The 24,365-nt window shown below is 35.7% G+C and overlaps 1 protein-coding gene across 1 annotated transcript; it reads left to right on the forward strand.

Moving 5' to 3' along the window:
• Window positions 1–385: 385 nt before the first annotated feature.
• On the forward strand, window positions 386–24,055 carry LOC137064066 (uncharacterized). Its single transcript, XM_067435404.1, has 5 exons — window positions 386–509; window positions 9,591–9,671; window positions 9,767–9,854; window positions 13,042–13,183; window positions 23,949–24,055. Coding segments are annotated over exons 2-5 (339 nt in total). The 5' UTR covers window positions 386–509; window positions 9,591–9,669.
• Window positions 24,056–24,365: the final 310 nt, after the last annotated feature.

Genomic DNA, 24,365 nt, shown 5'->3' on the forward strand with positions numbered 1-24,365 from the left:
ACACAAACTGATCTAATGAAATCAGGGATTTTAGTTGGACACTGGTGCAGAGGTTTGTTAGATGACCCTCTCCATGTCCTCTCATATTAGCGGTGGGTGGCTTTTAGTCAGATGAGACGTCTGTATCAGATCAAGGCCACACCACTCACATTTACCACATTTTATTTTCAACACTTTCAGTGGCAGTATTGTAGAATCTGTCATTTAGTGTGGTGTAAATATCTGATATAACTTTTTTTTTGTTACATAGTTTACATAGAAGTACATCTGTTGACATCCTCTTTTGGAAGGATGATTTAAATTAATGTATCTATTTATTTAAACATTTTATGGTATGTCCTTATTTAGATAGCAAAGTAAACGTGTACTTGTATATTGTTAGGGCGGAGAATCGCTTGCTGAATTCTTTGCGTCAACACCAGGCTGAGATCGTCAACCAATATGGTGAAATTATTGAAGAGACAGAAAACACAGAGCCGCTAGGCATCGAGTCTGACCTCCACTGGCAGGTATACACTCACATACACCCTTTTCCTTGCAGTGGCCATCGCTACCTTTATGGAAAATAATAAAAAAACAAAAATCTGACCCACCTTATATTAGGCGGCCAAAACTACTATGTACTAACATTTAAATTAATCATTTGATACAATGCACTTATTGTGTTCATACATGTCATTGTTACAGTGTAATTAAATATTTAAGTACTGAGTAATAATAATAATTAACTCCATATATTTACCATAGGGTTAGGATAGGTTGAGGGTTATTAAACACTTTATTATACACTTTATATAAAATAAAGTGTTGCCCACTTTCCTGACGCCTAACCCTACTCTTAAACTTACCCATACCTCTAACTCTAACTTTACTCATATCCCACCTCAATAGCAGCACAAGTGTTTTGCAATACAATATGAACACATTAAGTACATTATTTTTGATGTAAGTGTACAGTAGTTAGGCCACCTAATATAAAGTGGGACCAATCAATCTTTTAGTATTACTCAGTTTTACTGTGCATTATAATAAATAAAATAACACACTATAAAACAGGTTTGAAGGCAATGCAAATTGTGCAATTGCCAACTAACAAAACATCTAGTGTAGCAAATATTGCACAGCAGCACATTTTTACAGAGAGTATTATTTGTGCCAAGAACAATATTATTCCTTTACAATATATTACCTTTTCCTATAACAGAGCTTACAAATGCCAATTAATTATTGACACATACTGCAAGAGTAACTTGCCTCTGTTTGAACCATGTGGTGGTAAAAAACTGATGTCACTCCCTTAAATCTGATGTCAGAAAGATCAAACCATTTTTTATAAGGCATAAATGTCACTCCACAAAAAGGTTGAACAGCATGTACAAACGCTGCATTTCAGTGAAAGCACAAATTCTATTTGAACCCATTTAAATGTAATGCCAATAAATGGGCACATGCAAATTGACTGATATTATAAATAAAGAATACAAAGGTAGAAATAGCATGAATGTTTTAAATGTTCTTTTGAGTTACACGCTAAATAGAGCTGAATCAAATAATGTGATTAAGTTCAGTATCCTGTTAATGATATCAGTCATGGGGGCACACGTATTACACATTTCCTGGGAATGAGCAAAGAATGAAAAGCGTATGAGAACAGGTAGCCGCACCAAAGTCTTCTGACTTAACCAACACTAAAGGAAGAGAACATCAGCCAAAGCAGATTGTTCAGTTGCGTGCACGCCGTTGTTGCAGCGAGGTTTTGCGTTGTAATGACTCCTGTAAGAGGGCCTCAACAGTAGCAGCAGCCTCGGTTTGCAGACAGAGCGTCAGCTTTGAGGGAGGCAGTAAACGCAGTGAGATTGTAGTATAATTCCTCAGCCTGGCATCCGTGCCCCCCAGTCACTGTTCCATTATCTCTCAAATTGCTGTGTTTCAGAGAGATAAAGATATTTTATGGCTTGCTGACTTGAAACAACCCGCACAGCCAGAAAAGCAATGGTCGACCTGCCATGCATAGTAATTTCATTGGTAAATGACAAAATCTTTGTTTATATGACATTTCCAAAATTACAGTGGCAGATGAATCTCAAATATAAAATGTCACATTTGGCATGCAAAACTATGAAAATATATTTCTGTACAAAATTCATGGAGGCATTTAATTTAGAACGTGTTTAATAACTAAGCCTGCCTGCATCGGTAATCCTGCCTTCAGGACTCAAAAAGATTGTCATATTTATTCACTAGCTTCCCCCCCCACCCTCCTTCGTTCTCACGCCAAAAATTTTAAGGGTAAATGTTCATTGTTAATTAAGATTTACTAATTAAAATGAAAATAATTAAGGAGAAAGCTTAATCTTGGAATATTAGGCTATACTTAGAAAGAAAATAAGTTTTTGTGTGTGTGTATGCATAAGTGTGTGTGTGCTCTTTTGGAAGGGGGGGTTGTTTCCTGTTTGCACTGTGTGTTTTGTCGATCTGTCAGCAAGGTTTCAGCGAAAGCTGGCCTGTGTGCCAGAAAGTGAAGGATGAGAAGTGTAAAGGATCCGGCAAGCTGCTTTGATGTCATCTAGGCGAGTGTTATGGCGTTACGCCCCTTACGCCGCAGCTGCAGGAAATGCAATGTCCTCCAAACCTTTATTTCCTGGAAATCTGGCTACGTTTCGAATCACATACTACTTTTTCTGTTGCTGTAGTATGTGATATGTATAGTGTGTAAATGTCCTGTTCTGCTGGATGACGTACAAAATTGTAAAATGTGCAGGGTACACCAGAACACACTGCACAGGATAGATACATAATGCAATGTTCTTTTCTTGCTCTTCCATATATAAGGCTACATGATGAGGTGTGACAACAATTTAGCTTACTCCAGTTTTAAACTTGTGAAATAATGCCTCACTTACAATATATTGTGTCACAATATATCACAATACAAGAATAGTATATTGAATAGTGACAATATGTAATGTGAATAGTTCACCTGAAATGAAAATTACAGTTTTAGTGTCAGTAGTACATTAAACTAGTATGTAATGTAGTATAATATTGCAAAGGGGGAATATTTGTTGGTCCTGATGCCATAATGTCTTATGTAATCAGTAAAAGGTAAAAAGTTACATTAATTTAAATATATTTAATCAGTGAAAGAGTGCAAGCACATTCATTTAAAAATAATTCTGTATTTTTAGCTTCAGAATCATGAATATTTTTGTTCTGGTGTCACCATTGTCCTGTGCATTGTGTTACCAGCATCAAGTCCAAACCTATTCATTTACACCCCAATGTAATACCAAATTTAGCTTTTTAATCAACAGTAAGTTTTTTTATTAAACTCCCCCCATGTGTCTTTGTGTACTGTATCATAATAATACCTTATTGTAAGTTCAGTATTGTGATATGTATCGAACCGTGACATGAGGGAATCGTTAAACCTCTAGTGTACACTGCACAGTATTTAAATAAATTGTAAGCTAGTATTCCATTCTGATCACATTCAGTATCCTTTTACATTTACATTTATGCATTTAGCAGACACTTTTATCCAAAGCGACTTACAACTGAGGAGTACAGGAAGCGATCTGTCATGAAGAGGCAAAGAAACGCAAAAAGTGCCCTAAATACAAAGAGTTAGATATATTTCAGGGTAGCAAAAACTAGAATAGGATGGGAAAAGAGAGAGAGAGAAAAAAAAAAAGAATAGCCAACTCATTATTCCATTAAAATTTGATTCGTTCCAAAACACATCTCAAAAAGCAGATCTTGAAAGGGATTACACACAATGACAAATTTAGAGTAAATATTCAGCATGAAGATGTTGTCAAGAGTAGAAGAGAACATAATCTAAAATGTAAGTGAAAGTTTCTACAAATCTTTTTTTACATAGTGAAATGTTTCTCTCTCTCTGTGTAGGTGGAATGGAGTCGGACTCCGCAGCCCATAGAGGTGCTTGTTTTGTGTCTGAGGGCCGTGAGAGAGAAGCTGCCCAGAGGTCTGTACTCAATGAGCGTGTCTCTTCAGACTCAACTGGGCGGCCGCACGCTGCGCTGGTCCCGTCTGCAGGAGCAGCAGTGGGCTGGAAGCACAGAACCCGTAGAGCACCAGGGCCGATACTGTGACACAGAGCTCAACATTAACCAGAGCCTCTACATGGTAAGAAAACCCCAGCAAACGTCCCTCCTGAGACACTGCAGAACTGCCGTTTATTTAACCCCAGCAACAAAATGGCTGTTGTTCATGGAACCGATTTGATCTGAGTGGATTCATGCTACATTAAAGAGCACAGCAATCAAACCTCGTCACCTTTACGTTAGAAATGAGGTATTGACAGATTTCATGATTTGATTCACAAACTTGCTATTCGATTTGATTTCGATTCCGATTAGATTCAATATTGATTCTTTTGGATTATATATCAGGTACAATTTATGGTAAATTTTCTGTAGGAAAATTTTCTCTAGGCTTTAAATTAAAATGAATTACTAAATGAACTGTATCTACTTTATTACTTTATCTGCCCACCTTGTCGCTATATGATAAATTAAAATAAGCTGATAACATCACTGTTTTCTCCAGAACTGCTGTACAGCCGAATCAAACTTTGTTGCAGTATTTTCCTGTTTAACACTGTGAAGCTGCTTTAGAAACAATCATCATTGTAAAGCCGCTATATAAATAAAGTTGACTTCACTTAAACTATGGGAGTTGGTACTACATTGGCCTACTATAATATTAAAGGTATAATAATAATAATAATAATAATAATAATAATAATAATAATAATAATAATAATAATAATAATAATAATAATAATAATAATAATAATAATACCTTTACAATTACATAATCACATTTCTTCTCCAATTCATATTTTTGATATATAAACATTTAAATGGTGAGTGTTATAAAAACATGCCAGATTTATTCAAACATGCATTAAATATTGAAGAACATAAAAAATATATATAATTAATATGTAATATGGTGCATATGTTTAGCAAAATGATCCTCAGTAAATTTTTCTTGCTGACTAACACGTTTATAGACACTGAATGTGTTTTTGTCTGCGATATGTGATGTTACATGACATTGTTTACAAGCTTTTACTGATTTCTTTCCATGGCTGAAACACTGATTTGAGAGTGGTGATTGAGTTTGAGTCTGATGTGATAGAGATATCAGTTAATTGTACTCTATCCTTTACATAGTTTCAGATTCTCAGTCATGTTTATTTCACAGTGTGTTAAAGGGGAGGAGATGATCCGTTCGTGTGGGCTCCGCGCTGCTGCTTCTATAGCTTAGCTGCGCCAGAGTGAGTCAAGCCACAGTGCCAAAACTGTATTTATTTTTTTGACCTTCATAATAAAAGGGATGCAATTTGAAATATTAGACTCTGTGTCATATCAATAGTAACAAAACACAAAGATTATTGCGATGTGTTGGGAGGGAGGCGTGCTACAATGTTCTGTTCATTCATCAACTAAAAACAGGATGACTAATCGATTCTTGGGATTTAAGAATTGATATTGGTTGCTAAAAATCATAGGTGATGCTCAGAATGTCATCTGCCATACAACACTGAGGGAAGTTGTCACGTTTTTTTCCACAATATATATATATATATATATATATATATATATATATATATATATATATATATATATATATATATATATATATATATATATATATATATATATATATATATATATATATATATTGTATCAATAAATATTCTGTATTCTCAGCTCTCTAAGCTGTAATATCTTTTAATAACTTTTCATCAGTTTAATATGTCCATTCTGAATTTACTTTTTTATATTTTTTATATAAAAAACAACAAAGCATGCAGTGCCAAGAAGCATGTACAAAAATTAACCCAATTACAATTATAAAAAACATTTGACTACAGAATGCTACCATTTACCAATCGCAAGTTATTTCTGAGATGCAATAAAAATACACTGTATAGATTCACAATTTTAGCTTTGGGTCTGTGCAGAACATCCACACGAGGATAGGATTGTTTTTTTTTTTTTTTTTTTTTTTGATGTGTTGTGACTTCTGAACTTTTCAGTGATCATAAATCCAGCAAGAATCCAATATGTCCATCATCAACCAGGGCTAAACTCCAAAATGGAACTGCTCCAGTTATTCTCGCTGCAGTTCCACTTGAGCTATTGAATATAGAGTCAGAATGAGGCTTATGAAATGTGATATTAAACAGTGAGTGTGTGTATGGAAGTGGAAAGAGACTGTATTAAAAACCGCTGCTGAAAGCTCAAGGTTTGACTTGAGGGACAGTCACTGTGAATAAAACAGCTGCTTTTCTAATGTGACATTTAGTGTGTGAACTTAAATCAAATTTATAATTCATTATACAAGAGCTGACGGTTTATTGGGATAAAAATGAAGTAGAAATGCTGTTAAACCTGAATCGCAGAAGTGTCAAAATTCAAGTAAAACTGTTGAGTTTAGGCATTTTAAAAATAAGAAAAATAAAAACTACATGTGCATTTAAGAAAATATTAGTCCCATTCAGAGCAAAAAAATAGTGATAAGGTTTTAGGTAGGTTTCAGTAACGCTGCTTTAGCACACATCTTGTTTTCTGATGGATGCGTATGAGAATCAACACACAGTCATTGTGTGGAGAAAAGACAACTATAGAATATATACAAATATATGCAAGTAAAGAAGATTGATGTACATAAGAAGGAAAACCAATGAAGGATCAGTGTAAGTCAATGGCAGACTTTAACTGTAAAAATCCCACAAAAAAAGTACACCTATCAAACCATTTCAATAATGTCATATTAAGCGTTTAATGAGAATAAGGTGATTTAGTTATTAACAAAAAAGTTGAAATATTATATTATAGTGAGTGTGTGTGTGTATATATATATATATATATATATATATATATATATATATATATATATATATATATATATATATATATATATATATATATATACTTTTATAAAAATACTTTATTTATTTATTTAATTTGACATGACTCCAAATGGCTGTCGTGCACAGCTGGGACTGAAATAATCTCCAAAGCTACGTTTGAATGAGAGTCTGTGTTTTAGGCTGAATTGATTATATAAGTTTAGACCAAACCCTACCCAGAATGTTTATTCTGCAGTGCCTTGCAAACATTAAATAAAGAACCTAAAAGTTCAATAATTAAAGCCCTAAATCTAGTATGTGCTTGTGTAGTCAGGCCTATATCTGCAGACAGAAGCATCTGACACAAAGAAAATAAAGTGGGCCGCTTTAACTGAATACTCCTCCTCTCTCGTCCAAAACCGTGGGCTCTGATTTGGCAGGCAATCGTTTAGCGCTCCATTGAGATTGTCTAGTGTCAGTCTCCTCTATCCTCTACCAGCTCTTATTTATAGCCAATCCTGTTGCTGTTGATGTTTATGTTTCGAAGATTTCCATCAGATTTGTCTGTAATTGGCTCATTTGCTTTTCACTGTTGCCCACATTACCGTGCGCTCTCGCCTCGTCTGTTTTCCTCACAGCTTTCGCAGAGGAAACGAGGAATTAGCGATAGTAGGAGGAAAGCTACAGCTCATCATGTTTTTCTTGAGTGTCTCTGGCTGGTGCTTAGAGTTGCTCTGGTTTGATCCATCTTGCAGATTTGAGTCTTTCCTTCAAGTGGGATGTGAAAGCCGTGATGGTCCAGGCAAGGAAACGGAAGATAAGAAGAATCTTTCACTTCTTTGCCAATCTGAGTCTCTTTTTTCCATCTCTTCATTCCATTGTTTCATAGTGCTTCCAACTAAAGCAAAAAAAAAAAAAAAAAAAAAAAAAAAACAGTCATATAATATGTTTAGAAGCAGAATTAGACCAGCAGTCCATGAGGGAAGCCCACTTTAAAAGAATAGTTCATCCAAAAATGAAAACTCTGTGGTTATTTACTTACCACATGTCACTTTTTTTGTAAAAAAAAATTGATTCCTTTTTTTGTGTGCATTCAATGCCTTCTCATGTTTGCGTTCTCTTTTCCCCTCTTTCTCTTGTGGAGTTTGCTCAGTAAGCACAGGTCTGTTTTGAATGAAATGTGATCGCTGTGATGCTTTAATAGATTCCCAGCATGCAGCAGTTCCACCTGAGAACTGACATAGGCCTGGAACACAATGTCTTAGTCATTTCATTGTGTTTTCACTCTCTTTTTTAATCTTTTTTTCCCCCTGCCAATTGATACAGTCAGCAGTGTTCTTGCTTATTTTCCAGTGAATTAAGCGTCTGAAATATTTTTCAATATGTATAATGCAGGAGATTATGGCATGAATTTGAGGCCCGACGCAGGAAATCTGTGCCATTTTTTTTAGGTGCGAGCACAAAGCGATTAGAAGAGAAACACATGATGAATGTGATAAAACAAGTCTTCTCCGTTTTCCATTACTCCTAATGGAGGGATGGAATATTCCGGGAGTGATTGATGAAGTCAAGCGCTTCTTTCTGTCAGTTCATTTTTTAAAGGTCTGTCTCTTGCTTGATGGGTAAATAAGGATCTCTGCGTGTTAAACGCTGGTATTCCTCATGCCACGTTCTCCCGATATACCACATTTCGCTTAAATGTGCCTGGTTTACATATGTTCTAGTGATGTCGCGGCTGTCATGTTGAGATCGTCACATGCTGGCGCCCCTGCTGAGATGGCTTCCTGAAACCAGCCGTAATCACATTCCAATGTTTCATCATCTAGGTTCAAACTTTAGATCATATTAAACATTTCTTTAGCTAGAGAGGAAATGCTGTATAATATTACAAGAAAAATATAACTTCTTTTTCAATAGTGTCAAAAGTTTTTAACCTTCTAAGGCTTGTGTGATATTTTTTTAATATTTAAATTAACAAAAATGAGTAAAAACAAAAAGTAATAAACAGTAAGTAAATATACAGTATTGCATAAACAAATTGTGGCAGTTTTGAATAAAGATTTATGAATAACTACAACCCAAAGTTTGGATTAATGAGTAATTGGTGAGTAACGGTTTCAATCAAACAAACTAACAAACACGTACATTAAATTTGTTTAAAAATGTCTTGCCGTGCATATTTTAAAAATATATTTTTTGATGTCCTATTTTTTGTGTGAGATCATAAAGTAAAAGTTTGTATATTCTACTTCTTTAAATACATTTCAAAACTGTCTATATTGTAAGATGCACTTGTACATCAACATAATGGCCATTATGTGCTTAATAGACACATTAGTGTGTGTATATCCTACGTAACCATATTTTTTTTGTACCCATAAGTGTGATAATTAGTGTGTGTATATCCTACTTAACCATTTTTTTTTTGTACCCATAAGTGAGCTAAACCTGACAAAAGCTCATCTTTGCGGGTCTCCTTATTTGTAAAACAACAGTGTAGGAAATAAAGTATTCAGTTCATGTATGCGTTAGGTTACAGTATTTGTCTAGTCTAATATGAAATGTTTCCATTTAGATGTGTGTATTAGGGTTCATGTGAATTATTTTTGTTAATGTATTATGTAAATTAATTCTGACTAGCTTAGGTCTTAGGTTTTTAGTTGTTGTTGTTCTCACAAACCCATCTCTGTCTCTCTTTTAGGTCTTACCTGCGTCTTGTGATCTGTTGCCGTCCAGTGTCCTAGTGTTCAAACTGTTATCTCTGCCTGGTGATCACAGTCATGTGAGTTGTGTGGTGGGCTGGGGTGCATTTCCAGTCTGCGACTGCTCCCTTCAACTCTTCAAGGGCAAGTTCAAGACCCCTCTCTTGCGTGGCAGGCCGAACTCCTCACTCAACCATTTCCGCAAAATTGAGCATCTGCTCTCCACTGACCTGGACCACTGGCTATGCAACCTGTACTTCCAGGTACACTTTTAAAATGTACTGAACATTTACTTATTTGGAGACAAACAGCAATCTAATGAATGAATGAATAATAATAATAATAATAATAATAATAATAATAATAATAATAATAATAATAATAATAATAATAATAATAATAATAATAAAATATTGAATCTTGATTCGATTAGATTTTGATTCACAAGCTTTTGATGTGTTTTACAGTAGAATCAATGTCGATTAGTTGGTGCCTATCAGGTACAGGATGAATTACATCAATACATCTCTTATCTAAATAATGGTGTAAGCTATACAGGGAATCCCAGTTGGTACATCACTTTAACATTAAAGGTTAAAATTCACTGATTTGTAACCTACTTGCATTTAAAACCGACATAAGGAAGTTTTTATAATAGCGGATTTTTACATCATTGTTTTTACTCATAAAAATATAAGCATTGGAAAGGGACCACGTCTTTTCACGGTTGAAATGCTGATTGAGTGATTTACATGTTACATAATACAGTTTTTGTTAAGTTGTATTGGATCTTTCAACATACCTTCTGATGTTCATTCATGTTTATTTAGCGCTGTAACATTTCCTTTGACCTAAGGCGCTACAGCAATTTCTATAGTTTGATTGTCTTAAGGAAAACAATCCCAGTTAATCTCTCCAGGAATCTCTCCCAGTTATTTCAGTAAACTACAGGGAACCCTCTAATTTGGTACATTACTATAATATTAGAGGTTACAAGTTACAACAGAGCCCAACATATTATATTCAACCGCTATTTATTTTCAGATATAATAATTACAAGCAACCCCAAAACTGAAATGTATGTTTACAACTAAGTTGCACATAAGATAGTTTTCATAAACCCTTGCCTTCATGACAAATACAGTTTATGCAAACATACATACAGTATGTAATGAACAGGACACTGCCCATTGTGTTTCCTTCTTCAGGTGTTCCCTTCGGTCCACTGTTTATCACATGCTTTGATTTATGATGGGCAGCAAACTCTGCTGTGATGTGACCGTGTTGCCCTTCTAATGTCCCACACAAATATTAATAAAACATGATGTATATATGTAGTTTACATGATAAATGTAATCTTAAAGTTAAGATATACCTCTAGTTTTAATAATTTAAACAGGTCTTTGAAGTTTGGATAAAATCCAATTTTTCCAGTTTCAGGATTTGTGTATTTTGTGTTTATTTATTTTCACAGCACTCAATGTTATGGTGTTTGCGAAACACGGAAAACACCTCACATATGATTTTATGGTGAAATGTGTTATTTTTCTGGCTAACTTGTATGTATTTATTTGAACAGAACTTGAAAGCAGATACTTTGCTTCATGTCATTAGTAACAAAGCAGAATTGTTTTATTTATTTATTTATTTATTTATTTATTTATTTATTTATTTATTTATTTATTTATTTATTCATTCATTCATTCATTCATTCATTCATTCATTCATTCATTCATTCATTCATTCATTCATTCATTCATTCATTTATTTATTTATTTATTTATTTATTTATTTATTTATTTATTTATTTATTTATTTATTTATTATATGATCTATTGGGAGGCATGCTATACAAACGTAAAAATGGCATAGACTGTAAGAACGATTGGGATTTTAAAAAATGGATATCTATTCGTCAAATTGAGAAATGATTAAAATCAAGAAATCAATATTTTTTAACCCAGCCCTAGTAGTTACCCTGACTGAACTCTGTAGAATAAGTCAGTTCTGGGAGAAAAGGGCCTGTTTTGTATATGTGTGTAAGAGAGATAGAGAGTGTAAATGGCTCTAGTAAGAATAAATTGGAGCCAGGTTGTAAACAAACCACATCTTTACTAAACAGATCCAGATACATTTGAGGAGAAGAATTGATTGTGTTACTCAACAGCTTAATGAAGTTAAAAACTAAGCAATGGCTTATCTCAATCTGATGCATTCATAAAATGGAAAATAGTGTGTGTAACAAAGGAATATGTTCACATGGAATCTGGAAGCTAGAAAAAGTCCTTAAAATACATCCGCCACCCCCATGTTTGTTGAAAATATATACTTTGAAAATGCTGTCACACTGTAAAAAAAAAAAAGGCACATTTTGAACTTTTGCAGTATAATCGACTTGGATGTTTAAGTTATTTCAACTTAAATTATGTTAAACTGACTTTAAAAAATGAGTCACATCTTGTATAACAAAAAAAAAAAACAAGTTTAACATTTCTTAACTTATTTTGATAAGTTAAAACAATGTAAAAACATATGTTGTCATAACTTATTGAACATATAATTTTTTTACAGTGTAGCTTTAAGACTTTTTTTTTACCATCAGTTCCACAGAAATCTACAGATTTATCCTCAAGTCAGTACAGAAAGTGCCACAAATCGTCATATTTCATCTGGGAGTAAAGCAGATTTTGGTTTATACAATCAAGCACCTATGCAGACTGCTTATACAAACATTGAAAGAATTGGTTGCTCTCAGGAGCTCAGGACTTGACTGGCCTGCACACAGTCCCGACCTCATCCCAGCAGAAAACCTTTGGGATGAATTAGAGCAGAGCCTGCGACTTCTCGTCCAACATCAGTGCCTGACCACACAAATGCACTTCTACTAGAAGGATGGACAAAAATTCTCATAAACACACTCCTAAACTTTGTGCAATAGTTTCCCAGAAGAGGTGAAGCTGTTATAGCTGCAAAGGATGGGTTAACTCCATATTAAACCCTTCGGATTAAAAATGGGATGTCATTAAAGTTCATGTAAATGTTAAGACAGGTGTCCCAAAACTTTTGTCATCATAATGCATAAAGAAAGTCAAAATAGAGATGTACTTTCTGACCCCAAAAGTGACAGGTCTGTTTTGGAAATGTCACAGACAGCAGAGAGGAAAAAGAAAAAAAATACTAAGCAAAAAAATAACGAGGTTGACAGCAAAACAAATTATATTATCAGTATTTAAAATGTAGGAGAAATACTTAGATTTTTTTTTTTTGTTGATGTCAAAGGCTGTGTCCAATCAAACACAATTAAATTGAGATTCCTAAATTATCTGGGTCTTGAAGCAAAACCAATCAAGAGCCACTACTCTACAATATCTAATATTGGCAATATTTGCCAACTCTCATAGTGGCTTTCATAATCAGTCTTTGTCAATCAGCAGACATCCCTCTGTGCAGGTGAAGAGACTCCCGCGGGGTAGCACCGGGGTACCGGAGCGCAGCTTCACCCTGCAGATCCCTTCTCACCCCCAGCTGAGCTCCAGCCAGGGGCTTCCTCCCCACCCGGACACCTCCACCCGTTCTTCTGCCTCTCTGCCAGGTAGGATTTCTGCACCCCCCCCCGACAGGAAGAAATGCCAACGAATGTCACGGCCCACCACAAACTCCCACACAGAAGCAGAATGGCAGCTGCCAGTTAGAATCTGGTGGGGCATTCATGCAGAGAAAATGAACCTTCTGCGTTCAGACTAAAGCATGACCAATTTGCGCAGCACAATACATGCCATTTAGGCCAAATTGTTTTCACTGTAAATGAAGCTCACTAACATAAGACACTCGGCTTTACACATGATTGACAATTCTCACTGAATGCTATCATCATCATCATCATCATACGTTGCTGCATTAGCGAATTGCACATATTTCCTCTAATCAAAACTCTCAGCCGGAAGCCGGCTCACATTGCTGTGTTGAACCGTGAGCAGTCAACATAAGCGGGATGGGGTAATAGCAAGATCTCTAATAGAGCTCATTCACTTGTGTGTGCTTCCATTAGCTTATTGAATTTTTTTTTCTCAGTGCGTTCATTGTTTGTCGTTTGTTTGGGAAATACCAGATGATTCTGAAATGGTACACGTATAGATTAAAGCTTTCAAACCACTCGGCATATGTTTCTGTGCTGAACACTGTATTGAAGACCTTTATAGTCACATTGAAACAAATGAAGCAAATCAAGCGGGCTCTACGTTGATTTCACTTTACATCACTGGAGCCCTTTTGCCTGTGTTGTTGTCTGCGTAATGTTTTTAGATGATTCCATCTTTGTTGGCTTTATTTTGTTTATAAATTATGTAGACAGCATATGCTTCAGTCTTTTGATGGTGTTTCAGTGCTTTTGTCATAAGTTCCCACATTTTCAAACATCAGACTAAGGGCCAGATTTACTAACAGCTTGCACCAGTGCAAACTCTTTTTTTTAATCATTAAATAACTACTCCCAGGAGTTACTAAAGACACACATTAAAAAAGTTAGTGATGACAAGGTGTGGACAGAGTTATTTTTATGGCTGAACTTATTGCATTTGCATTTGTAGGAGATTGTGGGAGGAGAGTATTTAAATGACTCATGTAAGGTGATTTACTAAGGTTTGTACTCGTCAATTTACTGGTGTTTGCTCCATTATTTAAAGCCAAAAGAAGCACACCTTAAACCTGATGCTAAATGGTGCAACATACTCGGCAAGAACAGAGAAAAAAAGTGCTCGATGTCATTTTGTTCTCGCAGACCTTGTTTGGGAGTTCTCGCAGCTTGTTCTCAACACATCGTCTGAGCAGAACTTTTTTTCTTGTGGGTGTCCGAGAACTATTGTGTGATTGGTCAGACATTTAAAGTGGGCGTGTTTAATGCTTAATGCGGAGAAACGCAGATGATCGGCACCTGCTTTTCTCGTGAAGTTATGAAATGTACTGGCCAGAACGAACTTTGCACTTGTTATTGCCACCTCGAGAAAACGAACAAAATTCTTTGTTCTTGCATAGTATGTTCCAAGCTTAACTGTTAGATTGTCTTGTTCATTATGGATATGATCCAGCTGCATCTGTGTTTTTTAAAGAGATAGTTCACAAAAAATGAGAATTTGATGTTTATCTGCTTACCCTCAGGGCATCCTAGATGTAGGTGTTTTTGTTATTTCAGTAGAACATATTAAAATGTTTAACTCCAACTGTTGCTCGTATAATGCATGTCAATGGGGTGTTTTCTATGAGAGCCACTATGAGAGTAAAAAACACAGACATACGAATCCATATTAAACCCTGTGGCTCGTGGCAACACATTAAGTCATGTTAACACATTAAGTCTTAAGACATGAAATGATTGTTTTCTGCGAGAAACCAATCAGTATTTGTGTTAAAGGTCCCGTTCTTTGCGATTCCATCTTTCAAACTTTAGTTAGTGTGTAATGTTGCTGTTAGAGCATAAATAATACCTGTATAATTATAAAGCTCAAAGTTCAATGCCAAGCAAGATATTTTATTTAACAGAAGTTCCCTTTCAAAGCCTACAGCGAACGGACTACACCCCTGCACTTCCTTCATGAATGACTGCACTAGAACCATTTGTTTGCTAACCCTCCGCCCAAAAGTACACGCAAAATAGGGGGCGTGGTCTTGTTGCTCTCCCACGTGGAGAAGAGCGCGCATTAAGCGCTTGCATCTCCCCGTTATGGTAAGAGGCGGGACCTTTCAGGGCAAAGTGCGCTAAGCTGCTGTCCAATCACAACACGGGAAGCGCTGGCCAAATCAGAACTCGTTACGTGTTTCTGAAGGAGGGACTTCATAGAACAAGGAAATCATCAGGCCGTTTTTAGGACAGAGAAAACAGCGTTGTACAGATAAGTAAATTGTGTGAATACTGTGTTTTTTTACACGCGAAACATGAACTTATGTTATATTGCACACTGTAAACATAATCAAAGCTTCGAAAACACGCAAAGAACGGGACCTTTAATTTTTTACCTCATATCAGATGAACCTCATCTAGTATTCCTAATTCCATTACTTCCATTGAAGAAGGTCAAAAAGCTGTAATGACTGTGGGAATACTAGATGAGATTTTTCTGATAAGAGGTTAAAAAAAAACAAAAGCACAAATACCAATCATTTCATGTCTTAAGACATCAATGTGTCGCCATGAGCCACAGGGTTTAATATGGATTCGTATATTTATGTGTTTTTTACTCTCATAGTGGCTCTCATAGAAAACACCCCACTGACATGCATTATACGAGCAACGGTAGGAGTTAAAAAATCTTAATTTGTGTTCTAGTGAAGAAACAAACACACCTACATCTTAGATACCCTGAGGGTAAGCAGATAAATATCAAATTCTCATTTTTGGGGTAACTATCCCTTTAATTTTCCGTCAATAGATACAACGTTCCAGTCCCATTGCTTTTTTGGATATTTACTACTCTCCATGGCCATGAATGAAACAAGCAAGATACACGTGACAATGTTTTTTTTAGTACAGTTCACTAAAGCCACACTACAAAAGAATCAAAGAATTGTGTAAAATCCACTAAACCTTGATATTACTACTTGTGACATTAGAACAAAATATATGGATATGAGAACATTTGTATAAAACATTTTCATTTAACTTCATGAATTATTATTTGTGTAAATAATCATGGAGCTTTATTTTCATTATAAAGGCTTATATCTGTGTCACGGTTATGCTGCATAAACACATACGAAGATAAAGATAAAGGGTTCAAGCAGTATTTAATAATATCCACAGGGTAAATCCACACAAAGAATGGGCACAAAAACACAACCATACATAAATGAGACCAGACCCAGGTGAACTGAAAGCTCCGGACTATATACACAAACAAACAATGTGATTAACTTATACACATCTGAAAGTGATGGTGAATCAGATTAGTAACTATGACGACAGACTAGAGATGGGAAATGGTGCAAAACAGAAAGAAAAAGAAAAAAAGTCCAAAAGGATTTTTTTTTTGTAAATATAAGCAAATTATTAAAGGTTCAATTTGTAAGATATTTTGATTAATTTATTCAAAAACCACTCAACAGTGTTACATATTTTGTTGACTTGATTATCCCAAATGTTTCCAAGAACATTTTAATCCAGAGAAATAAACTATTTTAACCTGGACACAGACACAGTACCATGTTTTACCGTGCCTAATATCGATCTAGCTTACTGCAAGTGTCCGCTGAAAAATACCACAAAATAGTAGTTGCTGAGCAAACGCATAGTCTTGCATTAACTTTCAACACAATCAAATGTATCTAATTTGATAAAACAGTGATGCGTTAACCCACATATGCATGAGCAGAAGGAGCGGAAGGAGCGGAAGAAGCGGTAGAAGCGGAAGAAGCGGAAGAAGCGGAAGCGTCGTCTACAGCAAAATAAAAGCTCAGGCGAAATCAAGGCAAAATCAAGCTACGCCTTTGTTTTGAATTAGTGACCTCTAGCTGTAAAAAAAATACATATTGTGTCTTTAAGACAAACGAAAGCTGGGTGTAGGTACGATACCGGTACAGATGTATCTGCTCAGGCCAGAGTAACCTTGAAGTCATGCAAATGCGTTTGCCATGCGCACCTTCACGCTTGTGCGGACATGGCGAGTATAAACCAGTCTTTACAGTCACACAGGAATGCAAAAAACACTCAGAATACCATTTTAATGAATTTACAATACTGTCCTGGCAACCACCTACAACACTCTGCATACCAATACCCTGTCTAACATTTACATTTATGCGTTTTCAGAATAATTTGTGAATTTAAAGTATTTGTTCTTACAGTGTTTTTGACCTCATATACCTTGTTGCTATAGCACTATGCTTTAGCAGTTTACCTGAAACCCACAACTTCCCATCATCCACAGAGCAACCACCAATGCCCTGACAACCTCCCACACCCTAGCATTATGCTGGCGAGTTTTCCATAGGCAAGCACCACTTCTTGTTTTCTTATATATAAGAAGTTGTGTAATTTATGCTCTAAAATGGCCAGCACTCCCATTGCATAAAGATTAGTTTGGACAGGAAAGAAGCAAATAAGCAGTTTCCTTTCACTCACATCCATGTGTAGAGCAGTTTTTACTTCAATAAGTGCGCCTTTCCTGGGCACACCTTCCTGTCTCCAAGCATTCTATCCTGACTTGGGTCACGGAATATACAGACGCCCCTGAACGCAGCCTCATTTGGTATTGATCTAGCGCAAAGACCATTGTTCTGTTATTAATCTTTTTTTTTTTTTCTTTTTTTTTTTTTTGGGCAGAACTCATCTTTATTTAACAGAGCAGAACAAGAAAAAAGTTTCTGGGGTGCTCAGCTTTAAACATCACATAGGCTTTTTAATTACAAATGAGTTGTGACAGGTCTGCTGGGTAGCAACCTGTCCCATTTTAAGCGTGATGCTAGCTGACAGCTCTGCGCTGTTCTCAGAGCGCCGCAACATGTGGAAGAAATTGGTCTTTTACATTTCACAGCTTGTCACTTCCTCTCTGCTGTGAACTTTGACCTCCCACTGTGCTCCTAACACCCCACATGGGAAGTGTCCCCATGCTATGGCACTCTGGGAGAGTTATGTTCCACTTACTATATATGCCAAAAAAAAGCGGAAGGAAAGAATAGGATGAAAAAGAACCAGGTTCGCAGACAAACAGAGGTAAACTCAATCTGACTCAAATAAGTGATCAAAAGGTGTCCCTCACCGGACATCACAGCGTCAAACCTCTGAGCAGAGATGACGTTAGCATAAGGATCAGTTCAGGTTGTATTACTGCTACACACTCTTATGATATTCAGATGGAGGATTCCCATCAAGCGAGAGAATGGTATTGGGCTGACAACCTCGCATTACTCTGAAATGAAAATTAAATTCAGTGAGGGAAAAGTGTAAATAGAGAACATCCAACTTTGGCTCCATTGCTGGACTAGCATGTTTTATCACGTACCTTTTCTGTGGTGTTGAATAACTAACCAAAAGTCAATTTAAATAGGCAAATGCTTGAGTTGATAATTGGATCAATATTGCAGTGATTATGTTTCGAGCATGTTATATGTTTGGATATCACTTTTTTTGACTCTTGCATTGTCAAGACCTTGTTGTGATGTTATTTACATTAAGAGCTGCATCAATTTTTGGTCAAGATCTTATATTGTTAATCCAAGAGTCAAGCACTCTGTAAAGTCCAGCACACCCCATAGACTTTCCATTGGACTCAGAGGTGCCAATTCATGTGTGAAAATGATTCTTCATGCATCCTTCTAAGAATTCTTTCACAATTTGAGCCTGATGAATCTTGACATTGTCATCCTGGAATAGTGCCATGATGTGTCTTCCTATATGGTGGTTTAATGTTTGACTGTTACTAAACATATTACATGCTAGAAACCTTATAATCACTGCAATAGTGATCCAGTCATTGACTCTTAAGCATTTGCCTATTTAAATTCAAACAGCGACTTTAATTCAAACAACAAGTATATACATTTTTTTAAGGATTGTGGTAAGATGCCTTTATGCACTTTCCTCAACAATGTGTCTGTATGTATCGTCCTACTTATAATGATAATAATAAATACAATACTATTCATAATAATTTTAATAACAAACTCTTGTACTGTTCTGTAGTTATATCAGAACTTTTCTCTTCAAAATTCTAGTGAGGATGCAGTCACATTCCTTTTCATCCTTGGGTATTTGTGTAATGCTCAGACATGTCAAATAGCAGCACTGACAGCTAATATTTTTTTTGCTTAATTTAAAACCGCAGAGAATACTATCTTCATTGCAACATATGACATAGCTGCAGGCATTATGAGTTAACTGACCTTTCACATTAAGTGAACGATCCGGTTACACTAGGTCTGTTTGAATTCAAATGACTAATTAAATTAGGCCTTTCTGCTCTGATCACCCTTAGTAGATCTGTAACTGCATGCAGTGGGCTGGGCTTTTGGAAGCTATGTTTGATTGCATCCTGCCCCTCAAGTAAATGCATCATAGTACACTGGGCCCTTCAGCGCGATGACAATTTCCAAGATTTTCTCTTAGAGTGTTTCTGGATCACGGCCGTGCTCTTTATATCGTTGTCGCTGAGGGGCCAGTCCCGGTCACAGCGGATAACCCTAATACAGGATCATACTCACTAAATCACAATGCATTCGTACCCCAATTAATTTACCACTGCCGTCTTTAAATGGATGAATTAACCTTGCTTACATCAAACTTGTTTTTTAGCAGATGAGAAAATGTAGGCTCATGTGGTGAGTGAGATGGAGCTGGACAGACATTCCCAAAGGCTGCTTAGCTAATGTGAAGAAAAACAAACTGCTCTGAAGTGACAAGCCTTGTATAATGTAAATTTTTTAAACATGATATCATTGTAATTGTGCAAATATTTGCTATCTTCAAATATTTTAAATAGTAAAAAATAAAAATAAAATCTGAATTCACACAATCATATAACAGCATAACATAACATAACATAACATAACATAACATAACATAACATAACATAACATAACATAACATAACATAACATAACATAACATAACATAACATAACATAACATAACATAACATAACATAACATAACATAACATAACAACGTAACGTAACGTAACGTAACGTAACATAACAACATAAAATAATAAGTGCTGTCAAATTGATTAATTCCATTCAAAATAAAGGAATATATATATATATATATATATATATATATATATATATATATATATATATATATATATACACTCAACTAAAGGATTATTAGGAACACCATACTAATACTGTGTTTGACCTCCTTTTGCCTTCAGAACTGCCTTAATTCTGGGTGGCATTGATTCAACAAGGTGTTGATAGCATTCTTTAGAAATGTTGGCCCATATTGATAGGATAGCATCTTGCAGTTGATGGAGATTTGTAGGATGCACATCCAGGGCACAAAGCCACCACATCCCAAAGATACTCTATTGGGTTAAGATCTGGTGACTGTGGGGGCCTTTTTGTCAGGTTCAAGAAACCAATTAGAAATTATTTGAGCTTTGTGACATGGTGCATTACCCTACATGGTGGTCATAAAGGGATGGACATGGTCAGAAACAATGCTCAGGTAGGCCGTGGCATTTAAACGATGCCCAATTGGCACTAAGGGGCCTAAAGTGTGCCAAGAAAACATCCCCCACACCATTACACCACCACCAGCAGTCTGCACAGTGGTAAGAAGTCATGATGGATACATGTTCTCATTCTGTTTACGCTATATTCTGACTTTTTGAGTGGTTATTTCAGTCAAAGTTGCTCTTCTATCAGCTTGAATTAGTCGGCCAATTCTCCTCTGACCTCTAGCATCAAAAAGGCATTTTCGCCCACAGGACTGCCGCATACTGGATGTTTTTCCTTTTTTGTAAACCCTAGAAATGGTTTTGCGTGAAAATCACAGTAAGTGAGCAGATTGTGAAATACTCAGACTGGCCCGTCTGGCACCAACAACCATGCCACGCTCATATAATCATATGTTATCATATGTCATATGTAAACAAGCTTTAATTTTGGAAGATTTGACAATACTAAATATAATATAATATAAATACTACATATATTAAAAAAAAATTCTAGGAAGTTTACATTTTTTAGAAAAGATCAAATGTATATAAATATATACAAAACTTTTTTTTTTAGCTCTTATCAGCGTTAAATATTCAGTCGATCATTAGTTGCCTTGTTAGAGAATGATTTAAAAAAACAACAACATTTTTTTTATATATAGTATTAGAAAATGTAATGGTCGATCATTTATTTTAAAATATGTTCTATTTTACATCCCTTTGTTTTGATTATTTCTATTACATTGGGTAATTATGAGAATCATGGATTATGCACATGGGTAATCAATAATTCACTGACCTTTGAATTTCGGCAACTCTGGAACCGACACCAGGGCAATTAGAAACCTAGGTGAGCGCACAGGTCCCCGTCGGTCACCCAACCCTCCAGGCCCAGTTCCCACTCTCTCTGCGTTCATGGTAAGCAGAGGATAACAAGCCTCTCTTGTTCACCCTGGGAGAACGTGGGTTGTGGCTGCAGCACTCCAAGTTCATGGACATAGCCTACAGCTGTCAACGCTGCGCTAATTCAGACCCGACACCATCTGAGCATCAGGCTGGAGGAAGGATAATTAAAGGCAAAGTTGCAAAGTTGTGTTGGCTGGCCCATTAAAACATGCATGATCGTGGCGCAAAGGCAGGCAGAATGCTCTGCTGACAGGGATTACAGTCTCTGGACACAGAACAGAGGTGGAGGGCAGGCTTTTGCTCCACATTGCTGCAGGCCGTAGATTGGAACAGGCGAAAGCTTAGAAAAATTTTACGCACTGCACACGGCAGAGACAGGGGTCTTCGGTTTATGTAAGGCTAATGTCTTTATTAAAGTGTCAGTATTTTTTTTTAATTCTTTTGCTTCATATCTAAAGTATCATTTAACAAAAAACAAAAAAATATTGCAAATTGTTGCATTCTATGCTTAATTTAAGTGATTTAAAAAGCTATAGATTGTTACATGGAGAAAAAAACTTTGTATTTTGTATTGGTTACCCTTTACCTTGTAGATGTAACACCTCTGTCAAAGCTAATTAATGCATTGTTGCCATCCAAACTCTTTAATGAGCAACATGTTGGACAAAATAATAATAAAGTGCAGAAATTTAAGCATTGCAAAGAAAATAGGCTATTAACTCCCCTGGTACATTGAAATGAACTGTTGGAAGCAATCATGTGAAAAAATGATTACAAAACCATTATGAATCAAACACACCGATGCTGAATGGCAACGGGCCGGTCTCATGAGTTAAAGGTTTTGAATAAACCTTTTTAAATATAACTCCATATGGTTTCATGGGTCATTAACTGTGTCTCTTCTAAGAGAAAACAGACTGACGCGTCTTCCGTAGAAGACAAATTTCCCTTTTCACCCTTTTTGACTTTTTCAAGCTTCAGCAGTAGATGGCTATAATTTGTTTCCGTTTGGTACGGTATTTCTTAAGGCTTGTCACTACAGTGAAAATACAGCGCATCAGAGGTAAGCCACCCAACTGAACATGATTATATACGTTATAATGAAATAACCACCCATATTTATGTTAAGATAAGGCAGATGCAATGGTTTTACCTGTAGGCATCTCAAATGTTTACTAGAAACACTTGTAAATTAAAACCTACATTTGTGTTCAGATTAAAGGTAATATCGGTCAAAACAGCACAGAGGACATACCAGCCCAGAATACTCCTGCTATTTAAAACCTATTTGAATCTTCTGAAACCTTCCTGATATGTTGCCTATATTTAAAAGTTATTATTACTGATATATTTAATCCGCAGCAAGAGAAAAAATTATATCATCTGGGAAGTTTCCATATTTATTATAATAGATGTGACTGGCTGAGGCGAAGAGAAAACGCAATGAAAAAAGTTTCTCATGGTAAAATTTTTACATGTATCAAGCTAAGGTTTACTTAATTGGAAGCTCCAGGCAATGCAGGAACCCTCTTTTTAAATTCTGTGAATGTTAATATGCTAAATAATGCAAAGCTCCTGCACTTCAAGCATGAGACACACATCTGGCAGCTTACCATTTAAATTACAGACGGAGAGCGAGAGAAAACACTTCAAAAGTAATTTTCCAAAGGAAGGAAGAATGGCAAAATGTATTACAACTAAATTTAATTTTTTTTCGATTTTTCATCATGTCTAATTGTGTGCATTAGAGCAATGAAAAAAGGAGAGGTTGGGCTCAGAGATGTTGATGATGTGTGTGTGTGTGTGTGTGTGTGTGTGTGTGTGTGTGAGAGAGAGAGAGAGAGAGAGAGAGAGAGAGAGGAGAGAGAGAGAGAGAGAGAGAGAGAGAGAGAGAGAGAGAGAGAGAGAGAGAGAGAGAGAGAGAGAGAGAGAACACACACATATATGAAGAGAAAGTTTCATCACTTTTGCCTTAGCTGTACATTTCGTTTATGTTGTTGAAAGTCATTTTCTCTTCTCATCAGTTCTGCTTTGTGTTTCTTCTTTATCTATATACTATATAATTTATATCCTTTAGATTTGGATTTTTAGCTTAAATTTGGTGCTTGTATTAGATTTTTGTGATTTTATTTGACTTTAATTATGTCAAAGGTGTACTATACAATTTTTTTTGTTTCTTTTTTGCTTTGTCTGCTAAGGTATTATATTATGCAATCCTTGTTTAATTAATCAAACCATAAATCATAGATCATAAGATATGTTCTGCCTTACAAGATTAAAGGGATGTTTGTAATGTCATTGCAGGTAAAAGCCCCACCGGAGCTGTGTCAGCCTCTGAGCCCAGCAACCAGACAAACCACCCCGTCGCTGAAAAAAACAAGGCCGGAATTTATAGCAAGGTAACTTTGTGACTGAGGAGACATTCTAACCTTGAACATGGACCATCTTTCTTACTTCTCCTTAGAGGCATCATGCCCATTCAAACTCAGGGCACATTTCCCCTAACATCTATAAGTCGAGTAGACTTAAGAGTGCAAAAAGAAACAAAAAAGACTATTTCGTAAATAAAGATAATTGTTAATAGATTTGTTTGACTCATTCTATATTATACTGCCATACTATTTTTAAAATAGTACATATACTGCACAAAATAAAAAAATAAAAAAATCGATATGCTTAGAATTGTACGGAACTATTTAAAATTAAATAAAGACATGAAAC

Source organism: Pseudorasbora parva, chromosome 24 (assembly GCF_024679245.1).
Source record: "Pseudorasbora parva isolate DD20220531a chromosome 24, ASM2467924v1, whole genome shotgun sequence".
Lineage (NCBI taxonomy): Eukaryota > Metazoa > Chordata > Actinopteri > Cypriniformes > Gobionidae > Pseudorasbora > Pseudorasbora parva.

Bases quoted from the DNA above. Each gene is read 5' to 3' on its own strand.
- LOC137064066 (XM_067435404.1), top strand. The intron at 9,855-13,041 runs GTACACTTTTAA...CCCTCTGTGCAG, and splicing joins TATGCAACCTGTACTTCCAG to GTGAAGAGACTCCCGCGGGG. The intron at 13,184-23,948 runs GTAGGATTTCTG...ATGTCATTGCAG, and splicing joins TTCTTCTGCCTCTCTGCCAG to GTAAAAGCCCCACCGGAGCT.